At 51.7% G+C, this 19,944-nt stretch overlaps 2 protein-coding genes across 2 annotated transcripts; both read left to right on the top strand.

Annotated features, from left to right (window-relative positions):
- Positions 1-2,833: 2,833 nt before the first annotated feature.
- Positions 2,834-13,697, top strand: MSI1 (musashi RNA-binding protein 1). Its single transcript, XM_010181097.1, has 9 exons — positions 2,834-2,878; positions 4,884-4,966; positions 5,486-5,603; positions 7,087-7,167; positions 8,459-8,515; positions 11,429-11,497; positions 11,623-11,777; positions 12,230-12,295; positions 13,225-13,697. Exons 1-8 carry the CDS (start codon positions 2,842-2,844, stop codon positions 12,269-12,271), a joined length of 642 nt encoding a protein of 213 aa, XP_010179399.1. The 5' UTR covers positions 2,834-2,841; the 3' UTR covers positions 12,272-12,295; positions 13,225-13,697.
- Positions 13,698-17,805: 4,108 nt separating this feature from the next.
- On the top strand, positions 17,806-18,906 carry PLA2G1B (phospholipase A2, group IB (pancreas); the record flags this gene model as incomplete). The annotated part of the gene is made up of 3 exons (XM_010181099.1): positions 17,806-17,839; positions 17,917-18,076; positions 18,779-18,906. Coding segments are annotated over exons 1-3 (322 nt in total), but the record flags the coding sequence as incomplete, so codon positions are not given.
- Between the last annotated feature and the right edge of the window lie 1,038 nt (positions 18,907-19,944).

Below are 19,944 nucleotides of genomic sequence, written 5' to 3'. Positions count from 1 at the left end.
AAAGGCCCGGTGGAGCTGGGGAGGGCGGGGGAATCGGTTTGCCGCCACAATAGCTGCCCGCCGGGGGCTGTTACTCAGACATGGTTGTGGCTATGGGGTCGGTGCGGGTCCGGGCCTTTGGTGGGAGCCGCCCCCATGGTACCTCCATCCTCTCAGTGCTTTGTGTGGGGGTCTGTCCGGGTAGTGCTGGGCCTCGGGCAGCCGGTGCCCAGCCCTTCCCCTAGCTCCAGAGCAGAGGAGGTGATGGTAAAAGCTAGGAGGGATCTGGTGTGAGGCCAGGCACTGAAAATGGTCACTCCCTGTGGGTGCAGGTGAGGCCTTTCTCCTGACTCTGCAGCGAGCAGCCTGTGTTTGTAGGCTCCAGCACTACCTCTGCACCCTGTGGCAACCCCTAACATCCCTGTTCTCCCATTCTTCTCAACACCACACCCCTGCCTCTGTGTCCCACGGTTAAAGAGCCCTGATTTACCTCACCTGTTGCCTTGGAAGGAGGTGAGAAGATGCTCACATGTAGATTTTACTGGCAAAAAAAGACATAAGTTGTAGCCATACACAGAGCTGGGGCTCTGAAGTTGAGTGGGGTGAGACTGTTTCACGTTATGCTTATACACACATAGATATCTATCTATCTTAAATTTAGTCCGTGGTAGGAAACAGCTTTCAAATAGAATATGTGTGTTATTGTCAATGTGCTTTGGCAAGATGAGCACGTTCTGGGTGCTGGGTGGGCACCTGATCTCAGAGCACCAGCAGAAACTTGGAAAAGGACTCAGATGGAGGAAGGCTGCAGCTCTCCTCTCAGCATATGGAGTGTGGTTTGGGATGAAGTGGTTGCACATCTCCCAGCTTCATGTGCTTGAGTGCCATAGGAACACCCAGCCATTGCCCAGGGTGTTGCTGTGAGGTGGTTTTGTGTGTGGACGTGTGCTGGGCTCTACCACTTGCACCTGCTGCTGCTTTCCAGGCTCTGGGAAGAAGAGGTTGTTGCTGGGGCTGGTTGGACAGAATAAGTCAGCAGCTGGGCTGTGCTCATCCCCACTGGGTTTTTCTTTCCCATGCCCATCCCTCATCATGATGGGTTTGTGGGGTCCAGGTACCTAAGTTGAAGTCTTTGGGAACAGCACCACTGCAGAGTGCTATTGACACAGCTTTCTCCCAGTGTTTACTGGGGAGGAGGACAGCTATGTGCCCAGCTTTTCTGAGAACTGGATGAAAGAACAGATATAGCTTAAAGAATGAACAAAACCAGTAAAACTTCTTGAAATAGTTTTAAGCCACGTCACGTTTCCCCCAGCACATCGCATTTGTGCTGGCTCCGTGAAGGGAAGTGGTGCAAGGGCAGGAGCAGGCAGCGGTGGGGAATGGCAGCATGATTAGCTGGCTGTGTCTTGGGAAGCTGCTGAGGACTTACTGTGGCTCTGTGAAGCCTTGCATCCCCGTGGCTCTGGCTGGACGCCTGGCATGTTTCTCAGGTGTTTTTTGACTTGGTCAAGGGAGGCTGAGCTGGGACAGGAAGAGCACAGGATGAGCGGGAGCCAGGTTATCTGTTGTCACCTGTCTCTTGCGAAGTAGACGTGTTGGACAAGCCCAAGGGCATCAGAGATGATCTCTGTCTGCTTCTGATGGTAATGGAAACGTTAGCAAGGGCTCCATCCATCCTCATGCCACTGAGGTGGAGCCGGGTGTCCCGTTTTGTCCTGGGGGCTGAGGCTAGGAGCCCTCTCCCTTCCTTGACTGAGGCTGTGGGCTCTCCATGAGCGACGCCTGGGCAGCGCTCTGCCCTCACCAGTGGGCTACTCCAGAGAGGGCAGCGGCGCAGATGCTTCCTGCGGATGAGGCAAGGGAGTTATCCTTCCATGGAGTCAGGGGTGCATGGGGCTCACTGCTCAGGGAGCAGTGGTCTCACATGGAGGAGGAGGAGGAGGAGCAGGAGGGCCAGGGCAGCTGCTGACCGGAGACTGCTGCCGCCTCCCCTGAGCACTTGCACGTCCAGTTTCATAATCGGATTAAGGCAGTGGTATTAGAGAGGAGGGATGGGTCAGTGGGACAGGTTTATACTGGGGCTTACATGGAGGGGATTGAAGTGTATTTTTTAACCCTGCTTGCCCTGACCCGTGGAGGTTGCGGATGGGTCTCCGCAAGGCTGCACCCCATGGGAAGATGGGGGAAAGGGGCAGCAGGCGGTGATGTGCTCCAGGGGAGAGCAGCCCCAGGCCGGCTGGGGGATGGGATCTGGCCACCCCTCCCCCCGGGAAGGCGGCCCTGCTCAGGCCTTGCAGTAAATTTGCTCTAATTACAGCCTCCAGCAGTGGGAAACCTCACTTAGAGGAAAGGCTCCTCTGGGGTGGGGGCGGGGGTGCTTCCCAGCTTTCCCAGGCAGGCTCTGTTGTCTGAGGCCTCCGCTTCCCCTGACGCTGGGAGGCCCCTTATTGCTCTCTCCTCTCCAGCTTTGCTTCTCTCCCCCCCTTTAATTCTCCTCTCCTTTGAGGCCTGGATTTGGGAACAATGCCTTCCCTGCTCCTTGCCCCCCGGCTGGAGCCACAGGCAAACAATCGGGGTCGCTTGCTGCCAGGGGCCGGGCCGAGGGGGCTCAGCTCACCAGCACCTGCCCCAGGCTGGTGGGGGGGACCCTGCTTGTGGTTGTGGCAAGGGGATGTGCCTGGTGTGGTAGCCGATGCGTGTGTATGCGTGCACCCCTTGTTTCCTCCTTGGGGATGCGAGATCTTGTCTTGATCCTCTCTGGTTTGGGAAGGAGAAACTCTTGTGCAAATGCATTGGAGGGCGCTCATGCCAACAGCAATAATCTGATCTGAGCCCTTCTCTTTGCAGGTGGACGATGCGATGCTGATGTTTGACAAGACAACCAACCGACACCGAGGTGAGAGCGGTCTTCAGGCCTAGGAGAGGGCACTGCAGAGGGTTTGCCTCCTGTTTTGCATAGGGAGGGGTCAGTATCCCAGCAGCAGGGCATGCAGGTCGCAGCTGCTCTTTATCTTGCCCCCAGTCGCCCCATCCTTTTGCATCTGCATCCTTTACCAGCGTCCCTTGCAGCACAGAGGGCTTTTGTCCAGCACGTTTCCTGTGCTGTAAACTCGCTGAGTTGCAGATATGTGAGAGGAGACAGCCCCCTCCCCTGCCCGCTCACCTCCGTGGCTCCAGCCCGCAGTGTGTCTTACCTTGTCCCGAGTAATCTGAGCTCCAGGAAAGCTGACACAGGAGCCTGAAGAGTGCCTGCCTCTCGCCCTTCCTCGGCCCGGAGCCCGCTTGTGCTCCCAGGTCACCTTTTCTTACCCGAGCCTTGCTGGGGGAGTCTGGTTACAGGATGGGAGCAAGGCTGTAATATTTGTGCTACCCAGACCCAGCCCACCCATGAGCTTCTCTGCCTCCTGTTTTCCCGGTGAGTCTCCATGCCAGTTGCCCTGAAGTGTGGCAGGGCTTGACACTAGCAAGCATTGCAGCAGCTCAGGGATTTATTGGCAACAACTTAACCTCCAAACTTAGCTTTGGGCTCTTCCAGATCAGGGCCAGTAACAGCCCTGTGCTTGGTCACTCTCATGCCTGTGTATTGTTTGAAGCACTTCCAAGCACCTCTGCCCCCGGATCAGCAAGGGAACGCTCCCTTCTGTTCTCACTACACTGTGTGCCCTTCAGGTTTTTGCTTTTTTATCTAAAGCCATTAAATCTACTCTGATTGCCTGGCCTAGGATGTTGTTCCAGCTTCAACTTAAAAGGGCAGAAGTGTTGACTCCTGTTCCTCCATGGGTGCCTCCACATCACCGGTCTGATTAAAGAGTTGTCGGGTGTTTGGGAAGGAGCGGGGAGAGCTGCTCGCTGCTGTGTCGGCAGCACAGGGCTGTGTCTTGGGAGCAGCAGGCCTGGTGGGGGTCTGATGGGGCTCAGGACAGGTGTCAGCATCAGGGTTTTGCACGTGAACCCTCAAGCCCCTCCACTCGTGGGTGTTGAGGTGAATGGGATGTAACTACCTGGACACAGACAGAGGAGTTTATGGAGAGAGACTTTTCTGGCAGTATGGAGAAATAGTGGGGTTCTGGGCAGCAGATCCCTGTCTGTTTTCACAAGTTATTTTAAAGCACCATGGAATCGGCCAGTTCTGGAAAGCGGAAAGCTGTGCTTAATCCCAGCTTGCTTGTAAGGCAAGCTTAGAGACATCCTCCCACCTGCCTCAGTTTTCCGGAAGCGGCTGCAGTCAGCTGAGGAGTTTAGTCTGCCCACCCGAGCTGGTCTTTGCCAAAACTGTCAGCAAAGGGGTTGGTGAGAGAAAGGAGGTGTGAGTGTGGGCCAGGGGCCAGGAACATCCCGTCCTGTTTTACCCCACACACTAACCTTACTTTGGTGAAACTTTGCAAATCACTTTGTGTGTATCTGTCTTGCTCTGTACAACTGCGTTGCTGGCGTTTGCCTGCTGAAGAGGAAACGTGCAGGGTGTTACTGCTGGTGGGGTGCGTTTAGTGAGGATGGTGATGTCCTGGCAAGCAGCTGTTCATTTCTCCACCGACTTTCTTTGTGTGAGCGTCTGTCTGCTGGGATCCTTCCCAGCATTATCAGCCATGTGGTCTGCCTTGCAAATAGCAAAGTTCAAAAAAACCCAACAACTTCATTTTGAGAGCAGTTGGGTTCAGAGAGGGTGGGAAGTACAGGATGAGGAGGAAAGGGGAATCTATAAGGGGATGCTCCTGTTCTTGGGCATAAAAGCAGGATTTGCTGGAGAGGGAAGATGAGTGACAGCCGTTTTAGAAAGGGCTGGTTATAGTGTCCTAGATGCCTGTGGTTCTGCCACTTCTCCTGCCAATAAAAAGATGTGGGTAGCGGGTGCAAACTGTGGAAAGCTCTGACCTGATCAAGGAGTTTTGCCTTTTCTTCAGGTTTTGGGTTTGTCACATTTGAAAGTGAAGACATTGTGGAAAAAGTCTGTGAAATCCACTTCCATGAGATCAACAACAAAATGGTGAGTGTCTGGGGCACAACCCCGGGGAGGGAGGAGGGACAGAGACATGGGATGGAGAAGAGGGCACTGGCACGGGGCAGGGTGTGAGGCACTTGGGTCCTGATGCACTTTCTCTGCAGTGGGGAATTGGATTGAGTCTTTTCCCCAGATTCACAGCAGCCAACCTGAGAAAGAAACTCGCAGTGTGGAGGTGAACCAGCACAATACTGAGCTTTCAAGAAGAGCTCACTGTAACAAGGAATTGTGCAGTACTTGGAGATTTCAGAGTTACACAAAACCTCGTGGTGGCTTGGGAAGGGGGCAGATTTTACCTTTATTCAGAAATGAACAAAATGAGGCTTTGAGGCCCTGGTGCAGGGCCAGGCAGAGCATCAAGGGCAGCACCAGGAGGAGAAAAGCAGCATTTGAGCTCCCCATTGCCTGTAGTGGCTGCAGAGTGAGAGGGAAGGCTGGCAGTGTGCAGGCCAGAGGCAGTGATGCTAGGGACAGCTGAGCCTGATCCTTACTTTTTTGTGACAGGTGGAGTGTAAAAAAGCCCAGCCGAAGGAGGTGATGTCCCCAACAGGCTCGGCACGAGGGCGGTCCCGAGTCATGCCTTACGGGATGGATGCCTTCATGCTCGGGATTGGCATGTTGGGTAAGCCCAAGGACACATCTCCTCCCCAGCTCCGGTCGTGCCAGGCAGCAGCTTAGAGGCTTTATTCTGAGAGCCGGCAGGGCGGCCAAGGGCAGCTCTCCCTGGTGCAAGGCCGGGGGTGCTTGGGGGAAGGGGGGGCGTGCCAGGACCTGTTTGCGATCTCAACTTGCCCTCTGGTGGCACCTGGAAAAACTGCAAAGTTGCCACTGCTGCCCTGCGACAGCGGGAGCTGGTGGGACACAGCCATGTGCTGGGCAGCTCTGGCTCTGCTACCCCGTTCGCGGTCCTGCAAGTACCATGGCATCCAGACTGTAATTCTTCACTGGCTCCTGTTGAATAGGATGTAACTCCATAGCTGAGCCAAGTGTGGAGTGACCTGTGCCCAGGCATCTTCCTCTCACACTTCTATAGGCTTTCTGATGAATTAGTTGATTAAAGAGCCCCCAAGCTTCCACTTGAAACAGTGGTCTGTATAAATGTCCTCACTGCCATTTAAAAACTATAAACATGCTCTTAAATGTCTAGTTAGGCTTTGTGTCACTTTTTCCCCGTCCCTCTCAGGGAGGGGAAAGCCCTCTGTAGTCTCTGCTTCCAGGTCTACAAACCAGTGTGCCTGGATCTGAGTGTGGATCTGATCATGATCCTTCCAGCACAGGTGCTGATGCTGGTTTCTCTCCCTCCCTCTCTTCATTTTAGCCAGGCGGGAGCCAGACTGAGGGTGCGCTGTTTGCTCAGGATCATCGCTGGTGTTGCTGGGCAGGGTGTACTCAGCCCGGCTCTCTTTGCTAAGCCTGCCGAGTAGCCATTAGTCACTGCACAAAACCCCAAAAAGGGCATTTTTTTCCCCAATGTTTTCACTTGATTTATTGAAGGAAAGTAAATCTCCAGCCTGTGGTTTTGAGTTCTGCCTTTTCTAAGCCATCTGAATTTTAAAGCAGTAAAGCTCAAGCTGAGTCACTGGGAAATCCATGTACTCGCGTCGGAAGATCTTAAATCAAATATTAATCTTTGAGGCAATGTCCTGCGTTCTCACAGGCTTATTCTGTAGAGGTGGTCAGCTTCAGGAATTGTCCTTCTGCCTGGCGTCAGGAAGAAGCACTCTGCCTGCATTCACCAGCATTGCACCATTCTAGTGCAGAAGTGACTCAGAGCCATTCAGCCGTTCAAATGTCTCCACCTTCCTGATCTCCTCCTATTTGCAAATCCAGCTGATGCATCAGAAAGCCTTGGTTTGCAGAGCTATGAGTTTCTGAGGAGTAAACCTCCATGTCCTTACATGTTTGGAGTGAGGAAAAAATTAAACGGGCCTGCTGAAACTCTTCTGTGGACTTGTGTGTGTGCAGACTCTGCACAGCAATTTTCTGGTTTATTTGCCCTGTTGGTGCTTTCTAACACTAATGGTCACGCTGCTTCTGAGCAGCCAGGCACCGAGGACACAGACCCTGCGAGCTCGCAGTAACAGAGCCCTTTTCTTTTCCCCCAGGTTATCCAGGCTTCCAAGCTGCCACCTACGCGAGTCGAAGTTACACTGGCATCGCACCTGGCTACACTTACCAGTTCCCTGGTGAGTGGTGCTCCTTGCTGGGTTTTTTGGTCTGCCTTCAGGTGATGGGAGTCCCTGGCATGATCTGTGACCCAGGCTCTGCCCCTTTCACCCTTTCCCCTGTTTGGTCTTTCTTTAAATTGGAGACGGATGTGGAAGGGGGAGGGGGTGAAGCCCTGGAATAGGTGGGAACAGCCTGTCCTTCATTAGGATTATCCTCACACTCCAGTGGCAGGAAAAGCCCAAGGCTGCTCTGATGCCCTTTATGTTAGCCTCCTCTGTAGGGCTGCTGCTGTGACACAGAAGGGCCCCTGCAGCTCTGCCTGTCTCGCTGCCTTTGTGTGTGTCTGTCTCTCTTTACCAGAGTTGCCACCACTCTGAAAGTAGTGCAGAATTTTAAAACATGGCTTTCCATGTGCCAGGGAACTCCTAGGCACCCGAAATGCAGGCGCCTGCAGCACTATAGTTGTGTTCTGAACAGCGCCTGGACCACTCGCAGCCTCCAGAAAACATCTGCTGGGGGGCAGGCTGCAGATCCCCCGCAAGCTGGGTGGTTTCAAGCTCCCAGCTCCACCATGTGCTCAGAACATGGACTCTGCGATCAATGGCTGGAACCTGCTGTGCCGCAGCTGCTCACAGCTTTCTGGGGCCTCTCCTCCCTCCCGTTCTCTGCGAGACGAGGGAACGAGGCAGAGCACACTCGGGGAAAAGACTGTCTTGCTATTTTCTAGAGAAGTGGCAACTCCGAGCAACCTTTCCCTACTCCATCCCTCAGTGTGATGGTTTTTATACGAAGTCTTGATGTTAGGGGCTGGGAGTGGGAAGTTGCCTCTTCGCCTGAGGCGAGCCCAGGCTGACTGTGGCTGAAAGTTGCTGTTGCCTTCTCGCTGTCTGGAAGCTCTCTGTGAATCCAGTTTCTGGGTCTCAATCATAGTGGCTTCAAGTGCCTCATTGTAAACCTGTGCCCACATGAATGGCACGGACTGAGCACCCACTGGTGTGGCAGCCGAGAGGTCAGATTGGATGGGGCACAGGGCAGTGCTCTAGGGCAGGCTTGAGGCTGCACAGTGGAGCTTGCACTTGCACTCTGCCTTGGCCAGATTTATTTTAAGGATAAACGGATCCTTTCAGTTTCCAGGGCAGGAATCCAGCACCTTTCAGCACCAGTTATAAATGAGTTTAAAGAAGGCACTGGCCTGGTAGCAGTCTGGCTGCAGGCTGCTCCCCCAGCGGCCCCTGGCTGCTGTCTCTCTGCGGGGTCTCCCTTGGGGCATTTGATGAGTTCCTAAGCTGTCTTGCATTTCGTTTTTAGAGTTCCGTGTAGAGCGGACCCCTCTCCCGAGTGCCCCCGTCCTCCCTGAGCTCACAGGTCAGTCCCTCTCATTTCCTACACTCACAAGTTGGAAGGGGAAAAGGGGGCTTTGGGCTGTTCCAGTGGTGTCGCTACTCCACAGCCTGGCGCAGTTAGGCTGGAAACGTTCCTTATTTCCTCTTCCATCTGTACGAGCTCCATCAAAGCTGGGGCTGGAGAGATGGAGAGGCAATCAGAGCCATGTGTATTGCCTCTGAGAAGGGCAGTGCAGGTCATACCAAATGAAGGCGTGTAATCCTTAGATGCCGTTTCCTGCTGCTTGCCTTGTTTTTAGCTCCTCGCCCCAGGCTGGGTGTAAACCAGATATGGAAAACTGCAGAGAGCAGGCTGACTTCTCAGAGGTTTACAAATGACCTTAACCTGAGCTGCTGCAAGGATGAGATTTGGAGTGCTGGGAGGAGGGAGAGGGTGTGGGCACTCCTGGTTACCCTAATCCCACTTCCCTGTGCAGGAGGGGCTGCAGGGAATGCTCTCTCCACTCTGTGTGGTGCAGTTCCCCAGCTACTCCAACACAGGCTTCCCGGGCAGAAACGAGTGTGGTGGGACTCTGCAAAGTCCTGCTGTGCTCATAGGGAACTGTGGAGTGAAATGGGGCAGAGGGACTGGTCATTCTCTAGGGACTGGTCCTGACTCAGTGTCCCGCCATGCAAATACCCTCTGGATCCTCAGCCCCTGGGTTGTGTGCAGTGTGGCCTCTCTAGGTGATGCTCCTTCTGTCTGCTCTCCCTTCCATGGCCATGTTTTCCCCTGCTCTGTCATGTCCATGGTTTTTGTCATAGAAAAGCAGCTTTGTGTAGCACCCTGCTCCGTGTGTGCCATCTCATTTCCGTGATGTTCCTCTTCCCCAGTGCTTCCTTGCCCCCACCTGTTTCAGGGTTTGAATCTCTCTGCAAATGGGGGTGCGGAGAAGCTTCCTGAGAAGCTCTCCTGGAATTATCAGTACCAACAGGCTTGAAAGGGCGTTCTGCGAACTATGTCGATCCTCAGGGAGTCTCTGTTCCTGAGGATGCTGAGGTTGGCAGCCACCAATGAACAAATTGCCCTGAGGAAGGCAGAGGAACACCAAATCCTGGCTCTCTCTCAACAAAACCCTTTCCTGACACCACGTATGCAACCGCATGAGCACCCGACCGCACCTCTGAGCCTTTTGGTTGCCAAGCAAAGGAGATGTGGGTCCATTCCGGCAAAATCCATAAAATACGTAGAGGAATGTTGGTGACTTGGCAGAAGTGCTTTTCCCTCCAAGGCCCACCCCCAGCTGCAGTGGGCCTTTTCCTAGCGGAGGTGAATCGCCCAGGGCCTGGCTGTCAGCGGCGGCTGGGGTGCACCAGGGCTCTGTACAACAAGAAGTTATTAATGCTGCTGTCCTGGCTGGGTGCCATGTCAGCTTACAGTCCCGAGTGTCTCGCTGAAGGACCAGCTGGGGATCGTGGCATTCTTCCCTTCCCGTTACGCTTACCTACTGTTAAGCAGTCGCTGTGCAGCCTCTTGGCTAGGCCGAGAGCTGCGATTCCCATGTATGGGCTGGAGTTGGTCCCACAAAGGGCAGGGCCCCCTTCGTTCTGACAAAGGCCCAGTGAGCTGTGCAGTGCTCGAGGGCCCTTGTGCCTTCAAGTGGATGCGTGCGCGTAAATGGGCTGCGCTTTGTGAGCCTGGCAAGTGGAACGGAGATGAGGGGATGCACAAGCAGGGATGATTGCTCCAGCACGCAAGGGGCTAGCATGCAGGTGCTTTGTCATCACAACACAAACCTGGTGTCTCAGGAGAGAAACCACAAAGGCAAGAAGGGTTTTTTTTCTTGGAAAAAGAACTGGAGTCTTTTTGAGAAGACCTGGCCTCTGTTCTCAGTAAAACCCTAGTTGTTCAGCTGTGTGTTAGGGACTTAAAGCAATGATGTGGCAGGAGAGTGGCTACCAGCAGCCTTTCCTCCCCAGAATAGTATTTTGGGGATGATGCGAAGCAGCAACATGCTCACGTTGGCCCAGGGCCTGTAATGAGTGACTAACCCAGATATAAGCCTCCTGTGATGTTTGCTTGAAACAGGCTGGTGCCTGCTACTAAATATTCCCTTATAAGCTAGTCTGGGTTTCAGCCTTAACGCGATTGATTTGTTCTGACCTCTTTTTATGGTGCTCTAAACAGAATCACAGTGAATTTAACATTCAAGCATGAAATGCTGACCCAGTCATTTTAAGGGCAAAGAGAAACATACTGGCTAGATGCCTCCCGCCCCGAGGGCTGGAAGCCTGTGGCAGCAGAGTTGGGAATTAGAACTATTACATGTAAATGAAGACTAGTTGTTTTAATTAAGCCATTTCTAGATACTGCTCCCTAGGTATATTTTTCCTGCTCTTCTACAGTGAACGGCAAGCAGTTGAGCAGTTCAGGAGCAAAACTCAGAGCGGGAAGGATGGTACATCTTGAACAGCATAGAGCAATAGGGAGAAAGAGGCTATTAAACTGTTACTCAAGAATAGTACCAAGGGACAGAGAGGAGGGGCTGAGCCTCAGGAGGCTGAGCTGCCAGCTGCTGCGTTTCTCCACACTTGCAGCCAAAATCTGGATCTGTAGCTTCAGATTAACGGCATCTTGCAAGCTAAGTAGTGACAGGATACATCTGAAATTGCCCACTTCTGGTTCAGCTCTTCCACATCACGCCCTCAGCTGCTCCAGGGTGTGGGCTCAGCAGAGCACAGTGAGCGAGTTCACTCAGACATTTGCTGGGCAGAACAGTACCAGTAAATGCAGGGCTGTGCGCTCCCCTCTTGTCATCCTTGGGTGTCTCGTGTGATGCACTAAGCTGATACGTCTGTGTGGGCCTGGGATTTTGCAGTGGGAAGTGAAGGCTCCTGTTGAGGAGTTTCCCATGTAGCCACAGTGCCCCTGAGATGCCTGTTCCTTCTTTCCCAGCAACCCCCCTCACTGCGTATGGACCAAGGGCGGCAGCAGCGGCTGCGGCAGCCGTGGTGCGAGGGACAGGTAACTGCCTCTTTCCTCCCCAGCGCGGTGTCCTGTCACTGAGGTTTGCGATGGGCTGCGGGAGGGGGGTGGGACAGGGCTGCATTTTGGGGATCTTTACTCTGTAGTTTTACTCCCTCCCGTAGGTTCCACCCCCAGTCGCACCGGTGGATTTCTGGGCACCACCAGCCCTGGGCCGATGGCAGAGCTTTATGGAGCCGCCAACCAGGACTCCGGGGTTAGCAGTTATATCAGTGCTTCCAGCCCAGCCCCGAGCACCGGCTTCGGCCACAGCCTAGGGGTGAGTCGTGGGGAGGAGGATGGAGACTGGCACAGCCAGGGCAAGGGGTGATAGAGGTGAGCAGCAGCGGGTGGCCCCCTCTCAGCCCACAGCTTGCTTTTTCTGGTTAAGAAATGCCACCCGCTGCAGCATCTGCCACACCACCGCTGAGCCCAGGCTGCAGATGGTGCAGGATACAGCAGTGCGCTTGGAGCCTGCGTGCCTGGGCTCCGCTGGCTCTCCCTGGCCACCACTCAAGGTCCTGTAATCCAGACCTTTCTCTGGTCTCGCCCAGGCTTTCTGAGAGCCTGTCTTGGTCCTGACGCAGCGTGATGTGCTCTTTACACCTGGCACCTCCAACTGAAACTGGCTTTCCCAACATCTGGGCCATGACTGAATTTGTTGTGGTGGTAATTCTCCTTCACTTTTCTTTTGTTTGCTTAAGAGTGGGTTTTTAACTCTTTTCTTTGCAGGGTCCCTTGATTGCAACAGCTTTTACCAATGGGTATCACTGAAGCTGGGGACCAAGGAGGCAGGAGGTAAGAGAGCTTCACAGGAACAGGTGGTGAGAGGAGTGAAGTTCTGAGCTGGCCCCTGTGCTTGGGCTCTCGGCCGGAGCTGTGGATGCCTGCAGGGGGAGGCCTGCAGCGGGCGTCCTGCAGCCAGCCTGGGGCTCTCTTCTGCACTAGAGGCTTGGCAGGTTGCGTTTCTACCTCGTGCTCCCCAGGCTGGGAGTTCTGTGGAGAGATCACTTTGTGTCTGGGTGCAGAGGGGAAGGAAACAGGAGCACTGACAGAAAGGAAAGGTCTGCAGGGTTGGCCAGTGGTGATCCTGAGAGACAAGCCTGGCTCACCTGTGTGGCTGGAGGAGCCTCCTCCATGCAGTTGATTGTTCTCACTGCTGCTGAGACTACTGTCTCTGGGGAGCGAGGTTTTTCCTCTCCTGCCTGGGAGAAGGGCAGAAGGGAAATCTGCGTCTGATCAGTTCTGTTTCTGGTCCTCGAATGGACCTGAGCAGGAGCTGGTGGATGGTCTCCATTTGTTTTGCAAACGTGCCTGAAGTTCACTCACTTAAAAAGAAAAACAAACAAACAAACAAACTTTTCAAAAAGAAGAGTAAAAATCTGCAGGGAACAGGGTCCAGGCAGGAGCCCTTGGCAGCCTGGCAGGGCTGTGCTGAGCTGAGTGCTGGAGAACTGGCTGGGCCCCGCTGCGTCACAGGCCTCCTGGGGCAGGAGTGCCACAGGTCCGGGCAGCCTGCGCGGCATGCGGGGCCTCGCTTCGCAGGCCCTCACCTTGCCATTAAAGATGGAAGGATCTGCGCCGTGCACCATCGCTGTGCCAGCGAGATGCAGAGCAAGTCTGCGTTGGGGCAAGTTGGGTATCGAATATTTTGGAAGAAAAGCCCGGGCGAGCAGCTGTTGGTGGTTCTAGATCCTGTCCCTTCCCTCCCCTGCTGTGTCCCGCAGATTCCCCAGTGACCTGACCGAGGACAGCGGCTGGAGGATCTGGTGAGCCTCGGGGGATGAGCCAAGGTTACCTTTCTCTTGAATCAAACTGCACACTGCCGGTGGCTGCCAGGCCCCTGCCGCCCTGCCCTGATCTCTCCCTTTGACCAGACCACACTGGACTGAACCCAAGGAGATCATCTCGCTTTCTTACTAACCACCGACGGTTTACGCTTCCCCTCTCCCTGCCCCCAGCCCACCGATTCTTCTTTTATTTATTTTATTAGCTGTTAGTTTTATTTTTTTATTTTATTTTTTTATCTTTTTTTGGGGCTACCCCTTCTTTTTGTTGTTTGCTCTTTCCCGAGCTAGTAGACATATTTTATGAATTGGCTTTGTGATTGTGTTAGGTAGTTTTTATTGAGGAGTATTTTTATTTGGCTTTGAAACTGTTTTGAATATTTTCAACTCTGTTGTTGTTGTCGTCAGTGTTTTTAAAGCACGGTTTGTAACGAGAATGCAGTTCTGAAGGGAAGAAAGAGACGCAGAGAGAGCAAAGGCTGAGAGGAACTGATGTATTTCTATTTTTTTTAAAGAAACTGTTTTTAATTGTTTCTGTTTTGTAAATGTGAGGCTTTGAAAAGTGTGAAACTCCAAGGATCCGAAAACGTTGGACATCGCTATGGAACAAAACAAATGTATATTTTGCTAAGTGAAAAACACTATCCTTACAGCTGAAAGAATTTTTTTCCTAGGTTTAGTTTTATGTGGGGTTTTCTTTTTCCTCCTGTATAATATGTAAATATCGTGAGCTGAACCTGGCTGCTGCCTGCAGCCCGGCTCCAAGGAGCAGCTCCAGGTCCTGGACCTGGTGCCGCAGCGTGAGCAATACTTTCCAGCAGAATCCTGACAGGACTCCGTTCTTTTTTTGTACACCTTTTACTGTAAGATTTTAAGACCTCTGATGAGATGAAAGGGGGGGTGGGGGCGGGGGTGAAACGTAGCAGCCATCGGCTGTTTTGCTGAGCGGGTTAAAGCTGCTTCCGATCGCTCGATGTACAGACTCCATCACTGGGCTCCGTAGCGCCAGCCTCTGGTTTGGCTTTAGGTCAAGGGCTTTGCCGCCATCGCTTGTCTTGGTTACTTTGAAAGGAATTCACTCTCCAAACACTATCGCTTGCGTCGAGATTTCCTGGGGAAGGGGATCCTCCTCCGGAGGCGAGGGTATCGAAAGGGGTGTCAGCCAGGGCCAGGGGGAGATTCGGGTGGTTGTTCTCTGAAGGGCAGGGCGCTGGGTTGGGGAGTTGTTAAGGGGGAGAAAAGCATTAGGGTGGTGATTTGGGGGCGGGTTAAGGGCTTCTCAGGGATTACACGAATTACAGAATTGCAGCTTCCCGTTTGCTTTACTCTATGTTCTGAAGACTGTGGGATTTTGTCCGTTGTCCTGTGCGGGGTGGTCTAGTCTCTTCTCCAGCGCCTGCCAGGGCTTCCCCTGGCGTGGCCCGGGCCCCGCTAAGGAGCGCACTGCCAGGGGCAGCCCCAGCGGGGGTACACGGGGCAGGTTTGGGTCTGGATTTCAGTGAACCAAAGACCTTGTTAAGGGGGGTGATTAAGCCTTTTATTAAGATGCAGCCAAACTCTTTTCCCAGGGAAATAACAGCTTCATCTTAAGTTTTAAAAATCATTCCCTCTCTTCCCCCAAACTGAGCCCCTGTAAGGGAGAGGGGCATTTAGAAAAGGACCAGGAGGGCCACAGGGCCCTTCTTTTCCATCCCTCCCCGTCTGCCGGAGCTTGTCCTGACCTGGGCGATGCGTTTGGAGAGTTCTGTTTAGGTAAGAGGGTACTTACAGATTAGTACTGAAAACACAAAGCAATAATTTTTGTTACTGAGACAAGAGTCTGTATGTCTGTTTTTTTAAATATTTCCTAATTAAAGAAGAGCTGCATTTTATTGGGTTTATTTTTATTCTGTATACTTCAAATTTGGGTCTGCGGACAGCGCTTTCCTCCCTCTTGGTATATGCGCTGAACTGCTTCTGTGCCCCCTCCAGACATCCAAGGCCAGCTGTGCCACTGCTGGGCTGTGATTCACTCTCTGGCCAGTGCTGCCACTGCCTGGAGGCTGGGGCTCCGGTTTCAGGGTGGGCATTTTTTTTAAAAGAAATAAAGCTGTGTTTTTAAGCCAGTAAGTTATTACACTCCAATGTTTGTTCTCTCCACACCTGTAACCCTTTTTCCAGATTTCAGTTTTAAATTCCTAATAAATTATTTGAAAACTGTCCTTCTCTGTTGTTATTTGGGGCTGGGAGATTTTCAAAGGGGAAGATTTCAGGTGAACTTCACCCTAGCAGGGTGCCGTTCGGATAAAAGCCCCAGGCAGGGCTCTGACTCCATGGTCTGCTCCCAGACTTTGGCAGTGGCCCAGTTGATGATGTGAGGCAGATCTGGTTTTAATGGAGAGTCTGTCTGTGTTACAGAGGTTTTGTATAGATATTTGTCAGTTCACAAAAGGAGGAGATAGTGTGGCGCTTAGAAGTTTGGCTCAGATGCTCTGGATTCAGTGAGGACCAAGGAGGCTACATCTAAGAAACAAAATGCAAAGATGGGAAAGGAGGAAAAGTCCTTAGCAGACAACACTACAAGAGGAAGGTAAATGATTACAGTGTGAAATAGGGTGGGAATCCCTGTGCAGCAGCTCTTAATTACAGAGATAATATATAAAAATAATCTAAGGCTGAAGCCTGTAAGTTTAGGAACCAGTTGTAAGCTGGGATGTCCTCACAACCACACTGAGAAACAGCAGCTTTGTGTGCAGCACAGGTTGGGGGAAACCAAAAATAGCACTGGTGGAAAAATCTTTACCCTGCTGGGATTTTTCTCATGAGGCACTGCTGTAATGCTCACATGCTCACTTTCCCACACTTGGCGATCCTCCTGTTGAATTAAAATGTATGTAATCCAAGATATGACAGTATTCTATTTGTGACCTAAGAAGGCCAGTTTATTTCTTGGCAGCATCAATAATAGATGTTGAAAAGTGAAGAAAAAGGAACCGCAGAGTCTTCAGGTTCATGGGTAAGAGAACAGAGAAATCATTTTTAAAAAGAGTAAAGGTGGCCAAAGTAGCAAGGGAGAAAGAAAACATTTCAACGGCTACTGAAGGGAAAGTCAGCAGGTGGATCTGTGGGCAAAAGACTAATTCCTTTTTTCCAAACTAGCTGTGGTGCAGGCTGTCCTTTACGTCAGCCTTTAATGTTTGCTCAGTGTCCTCCCTGTCAGGACACAAGAATCTTGAATCTGGAACTGGCTGGCTGGCTTTGGCTGACCTGTGGTGGGAATCCCAGAATTGAAGAGCATGTGAGACATCAAGAAGTCAGAAGGGTGCTGGTTGTTCATCAGCATGCCTAGCTTTAAGTACACGTCCCATGGATGTGTCGACATCCTGTGCAGACTGGGTGCCCTGGAATAGTTTCAGCCACCCTGAGGAGGAAGATGTCCTCATTGTCCCATACAGAAACATGCATCTGAACCTGCTGAAGGGTAGTGAAGCTTAAGTTTCCTGAGCAAGCACTATGGTACATTAAGCTGTTGTGGAACAGTGGGCTTTGGCTTTTCCTCTGCTCTTAAATACTGAAGGCTTGCTTGCTGCTTCAGGAATAAATGCAGACTGGCAAGTGAGCAGTCTCGGATCTGTATCTTGTGTGTTAAAATGCCAAACCTGTAGCTGTGACAGCATCAGAGTCTCCGGGGTCTGGATATGAGTGCAGTATTTTGGACTCACCCCTGGCTGGTTCCAGGAAGCTGCTTCTTGCCCAATTTTTTTATCTTCTTTCAAGGTTCCCAATTTGCCCTACGCCTTGGCATAGAGAACCAAACGGCCTGACTGGGTTCTGCTTTGCTGCTGGAGAAAGAGAAACTGCTGTCTCTGAGCTACTGAAGTCTGTTGTGTACACTGAAACTTAACCCAGTTAATTTCCAGTGTAACTCCCTTAAGGTCACGTAAAACTGACACTATTCCTTGTTTAAGCCAGAAACAGGCTTTATAGGTTGCTTGGATCCCGTTCCTCACCTACTTCCTTCTCCTCTGGGGTTTCAAAGTAAACAGCTTTATTTTTTTTCAGTTCCTCTCATGCCAAATTGTCATGTGGGGTGAGTGGATGCCCTGTACCTTATTCTCTGTGTTAGGCCAGGAGAACCCATGGAGAGATGCAGGATTAATGGTAAGTGGATTAAAAGAGGATGTCAGTATTAGTAGGATGGATATTAGTGTGCCACCAATTTCCAACGTAACTACCACACTGCTACTATTTTTTAATAGGGAGCCCTTAAACATGTCCAGATCTTTCAGGCTGGCTTCTCATAGGACCATTAAAATAATTTAATGGCAAAAATCTAGATAGCAAATATTTGCTTTCCCGGCTTTCAGAGTTTTTACTCTGCTGGCCTTCAACTGACCTGCTGCCCGCAGCCTCCAATGGAAGAAATCTGCATTTAGTAACATAAATACTGGCTTGTTTATCTCATGCCCATGTCAAGGTGAGCTTGTTTTATAAAGAGCCACATTTTCTATAGCACCAGTCCCCACGTGAAGTCCTCCAAGAATGAAGTCCCTGGTGCTGCTCTTCCTGCTGTCTGGTGTGTGGGCGCTCACCCCCCAGCACCCCCAGACTGGTAACACCATGACTAACTCTAACCTTTGCATCTCTTCGCAGTGGGCGCAGCCAGCGCGGCTGTCTCACCCCGGGCCCTGTGGGAGTTTCGCAGCATGATCAAATGCACCATCCCCGACAGCCACCCTCTGCTGGAATTTGGGGACTACGGCTGCTACTGCGGCTTGGGAGGCAGCGGGACTCCAGTGGATGAACTTGACAGGTTTATAAGACTGCTTTTACAAACCTCTTTCCTTGCCTGTGCTTTCACAGTTCTGCATGCCAGCTTCATCTCAGCTGGTCCTATAAATGTTGACAAAACTCTGGCTGCTGTGAATGAAGCTTTCTCTCAAAGACTGATGCAAGGAAAAAAAGGATGTGTACTATCACACCTTGATGCCTTACTACCAAGATAAAATATAAACTCAACAACTCTGTTTTCTCTTCTGTGGCAGCTACACTGCACCCATTCCAGCAGGGTTTTTTTTGGAGCGGTGCTGTGCCAGCAGCCTGGACGCAGCTCTGAGCACACTGCCCAGTGCATGACCATCAACACAGGGCTGGGCTGCTAAGAAGTAACTTGTGCAGTTTAGACATGACACAAGTCTGATAACCCAGACACAGTGAATTGTGTTGGCTGTTCGCTCTTCAGCTGCCAGGCATTGACAGGGCATGTAGGGTAAACGCTGGTTTTTGCTTTTCCTGTGCCAAGTAGACAACTGTGAAGATGCTCCAGTAAGTACACGTGTACCAGACACCTCTTGCATCATTTGCTGGCAGAACCATGTCCCCCTTCGATCGCTGGGTATCCTTTTTCTTTCTGTTCAGTGCCTTGTCAAAGCAATCCTGGCATATTTATGTGTCTTACAGGTCAGCTGAATTTGCATTTCTGGTATTTTGTGACCTCTTCCTCCTTGATTCCCAGGTGCTGTCAAGCACATGATCACTGCTACTCAGAGGCAAAGAAACTAGAATCATGCACATTCCTCGTGGACAACCCCTATACGGAGCCGTACCGCTACAACTGCTCCAGCGGGCAGATTACGTGTGACCGTATGTCCCCTTCCACCTTACTGATCTAATGTTACTCCAGTCTCTCTTCTGAAGGAATGGGGCTGTGTTACCCTCGATGTTTCTATGACAGGAAGGTGCAATGCAAGTCCCTGCTGGGGAGGCTGGTTTTTAGAAAAGGGGCACCTCACACAGACACCAGGGTGAATATTCTCTATATAGCACACAATGTAATGTTTATGGAAGGTGTATGGTATCACAGTATGTAGGGAAGCCTGCCCCCACCTCCCCTCCTCCAGGGGTTTGTGTCCCTTTGGTGCTTTTCCAGGAGACCCTTTAATGGCAGAATTTACATGCTGACTGGGAAATGTTACACAGCCTCTGCCAGACATCTCTAATGTAATGGTGGAGCTTTTATAGGGCTCTCAAATGGAGATAAATAGCAGACAGGCTGGCAAACAGAACTGCACAGAAGGATTAAAGAGAGGGTCCAAGGAAGGGCAACAAAGCTGGTGAAGGGTCTTGAGAATAAGTCTTACGAGGAGCAGCAGAGGAACTTGGCGTTATTTAGTCTGAAGAAAAGGAGGTTGAGGAGAGACCTTATTGCCCTCCACAACTACCCAAAAGGAGGTTGCAGAGAGGTGGGTGCAGGTCTCTTCTCACAAGTTACAACCTAGAGGACAAAAGGAAATGGCCTCAAGTTACACCAGGGGAGGTTTAGGTTAGACATCCTGGAAAAACTTCTGCACTGAAAGTTTATTAAAGACTGGAACAGGCTGCTCAGGGAGGTGGTGGAATCATCATCCCTAGGATGTATTTAAAAGCCGTCTCGATATGGTGCTCAGGGGTGTGCTTTAGAAGTGGGCATAGTAGAGTTGGATGACGGTTGGACTTTATGATCTTAAAGGTCTTTTCCAACCATAACGATTCTATGATTCTCTGACTGCTGGGCTGGAGCACACTGCTTTGGGGACAGAGGGTTCGCGGGGAGCAGCACGTACACCTCCAAAATGACAGTAGCAGAAATGCCTGCCCGAGCCATTGCCATGCCTGGGGAGGGAGCTGCGGGATCTGACCGCT

Source organism: Mesitornis unicolor, unplaced genomic scaffold (assembly GCF_000695765.1).
Source record: "Mesitornis unicolor isolate BGI_N332 unplaced genomic scaffold, ASM69576v1 scaffold36533, whole genome shotgun sequence".
Classification (NCBI taxonomy): Eukaryota; Metazoa; Chordata; class Aves; order Mesitornithiformes; family Mesitornithidae; genus Mesitornis; species Mesitornis unicolor.
Note: the sequence above shows the minus strand (reverse complement) of the source record. Positions and strands in the feature narration are given on the sequence as shown.

Excerpts from the sequence above, each read along its gene's own strand:
- MSI1 (XM_010181097.1), top strand. The coding sequence starts at position 2,842 with ATGCTGATGTTTGACAAGACAACCAACCGACACCGAG. Across the intron at positions 7,168-8,458 it reads CTACACTTACCAGTTCCCTG|AGTTCCGTGTAGAGCGGACC; the intron begins GTGAGTGGTGCT and ends TTTCGTTTTTAG. Across the intron at positions 11,778-12,229 it reads GCTTCGGCCACAGCCTAGGG|GGTCCCTTGATTGCAACAGC; the intron begins GTGAGTCGTGGG and ends TTTTCTTTGCAG.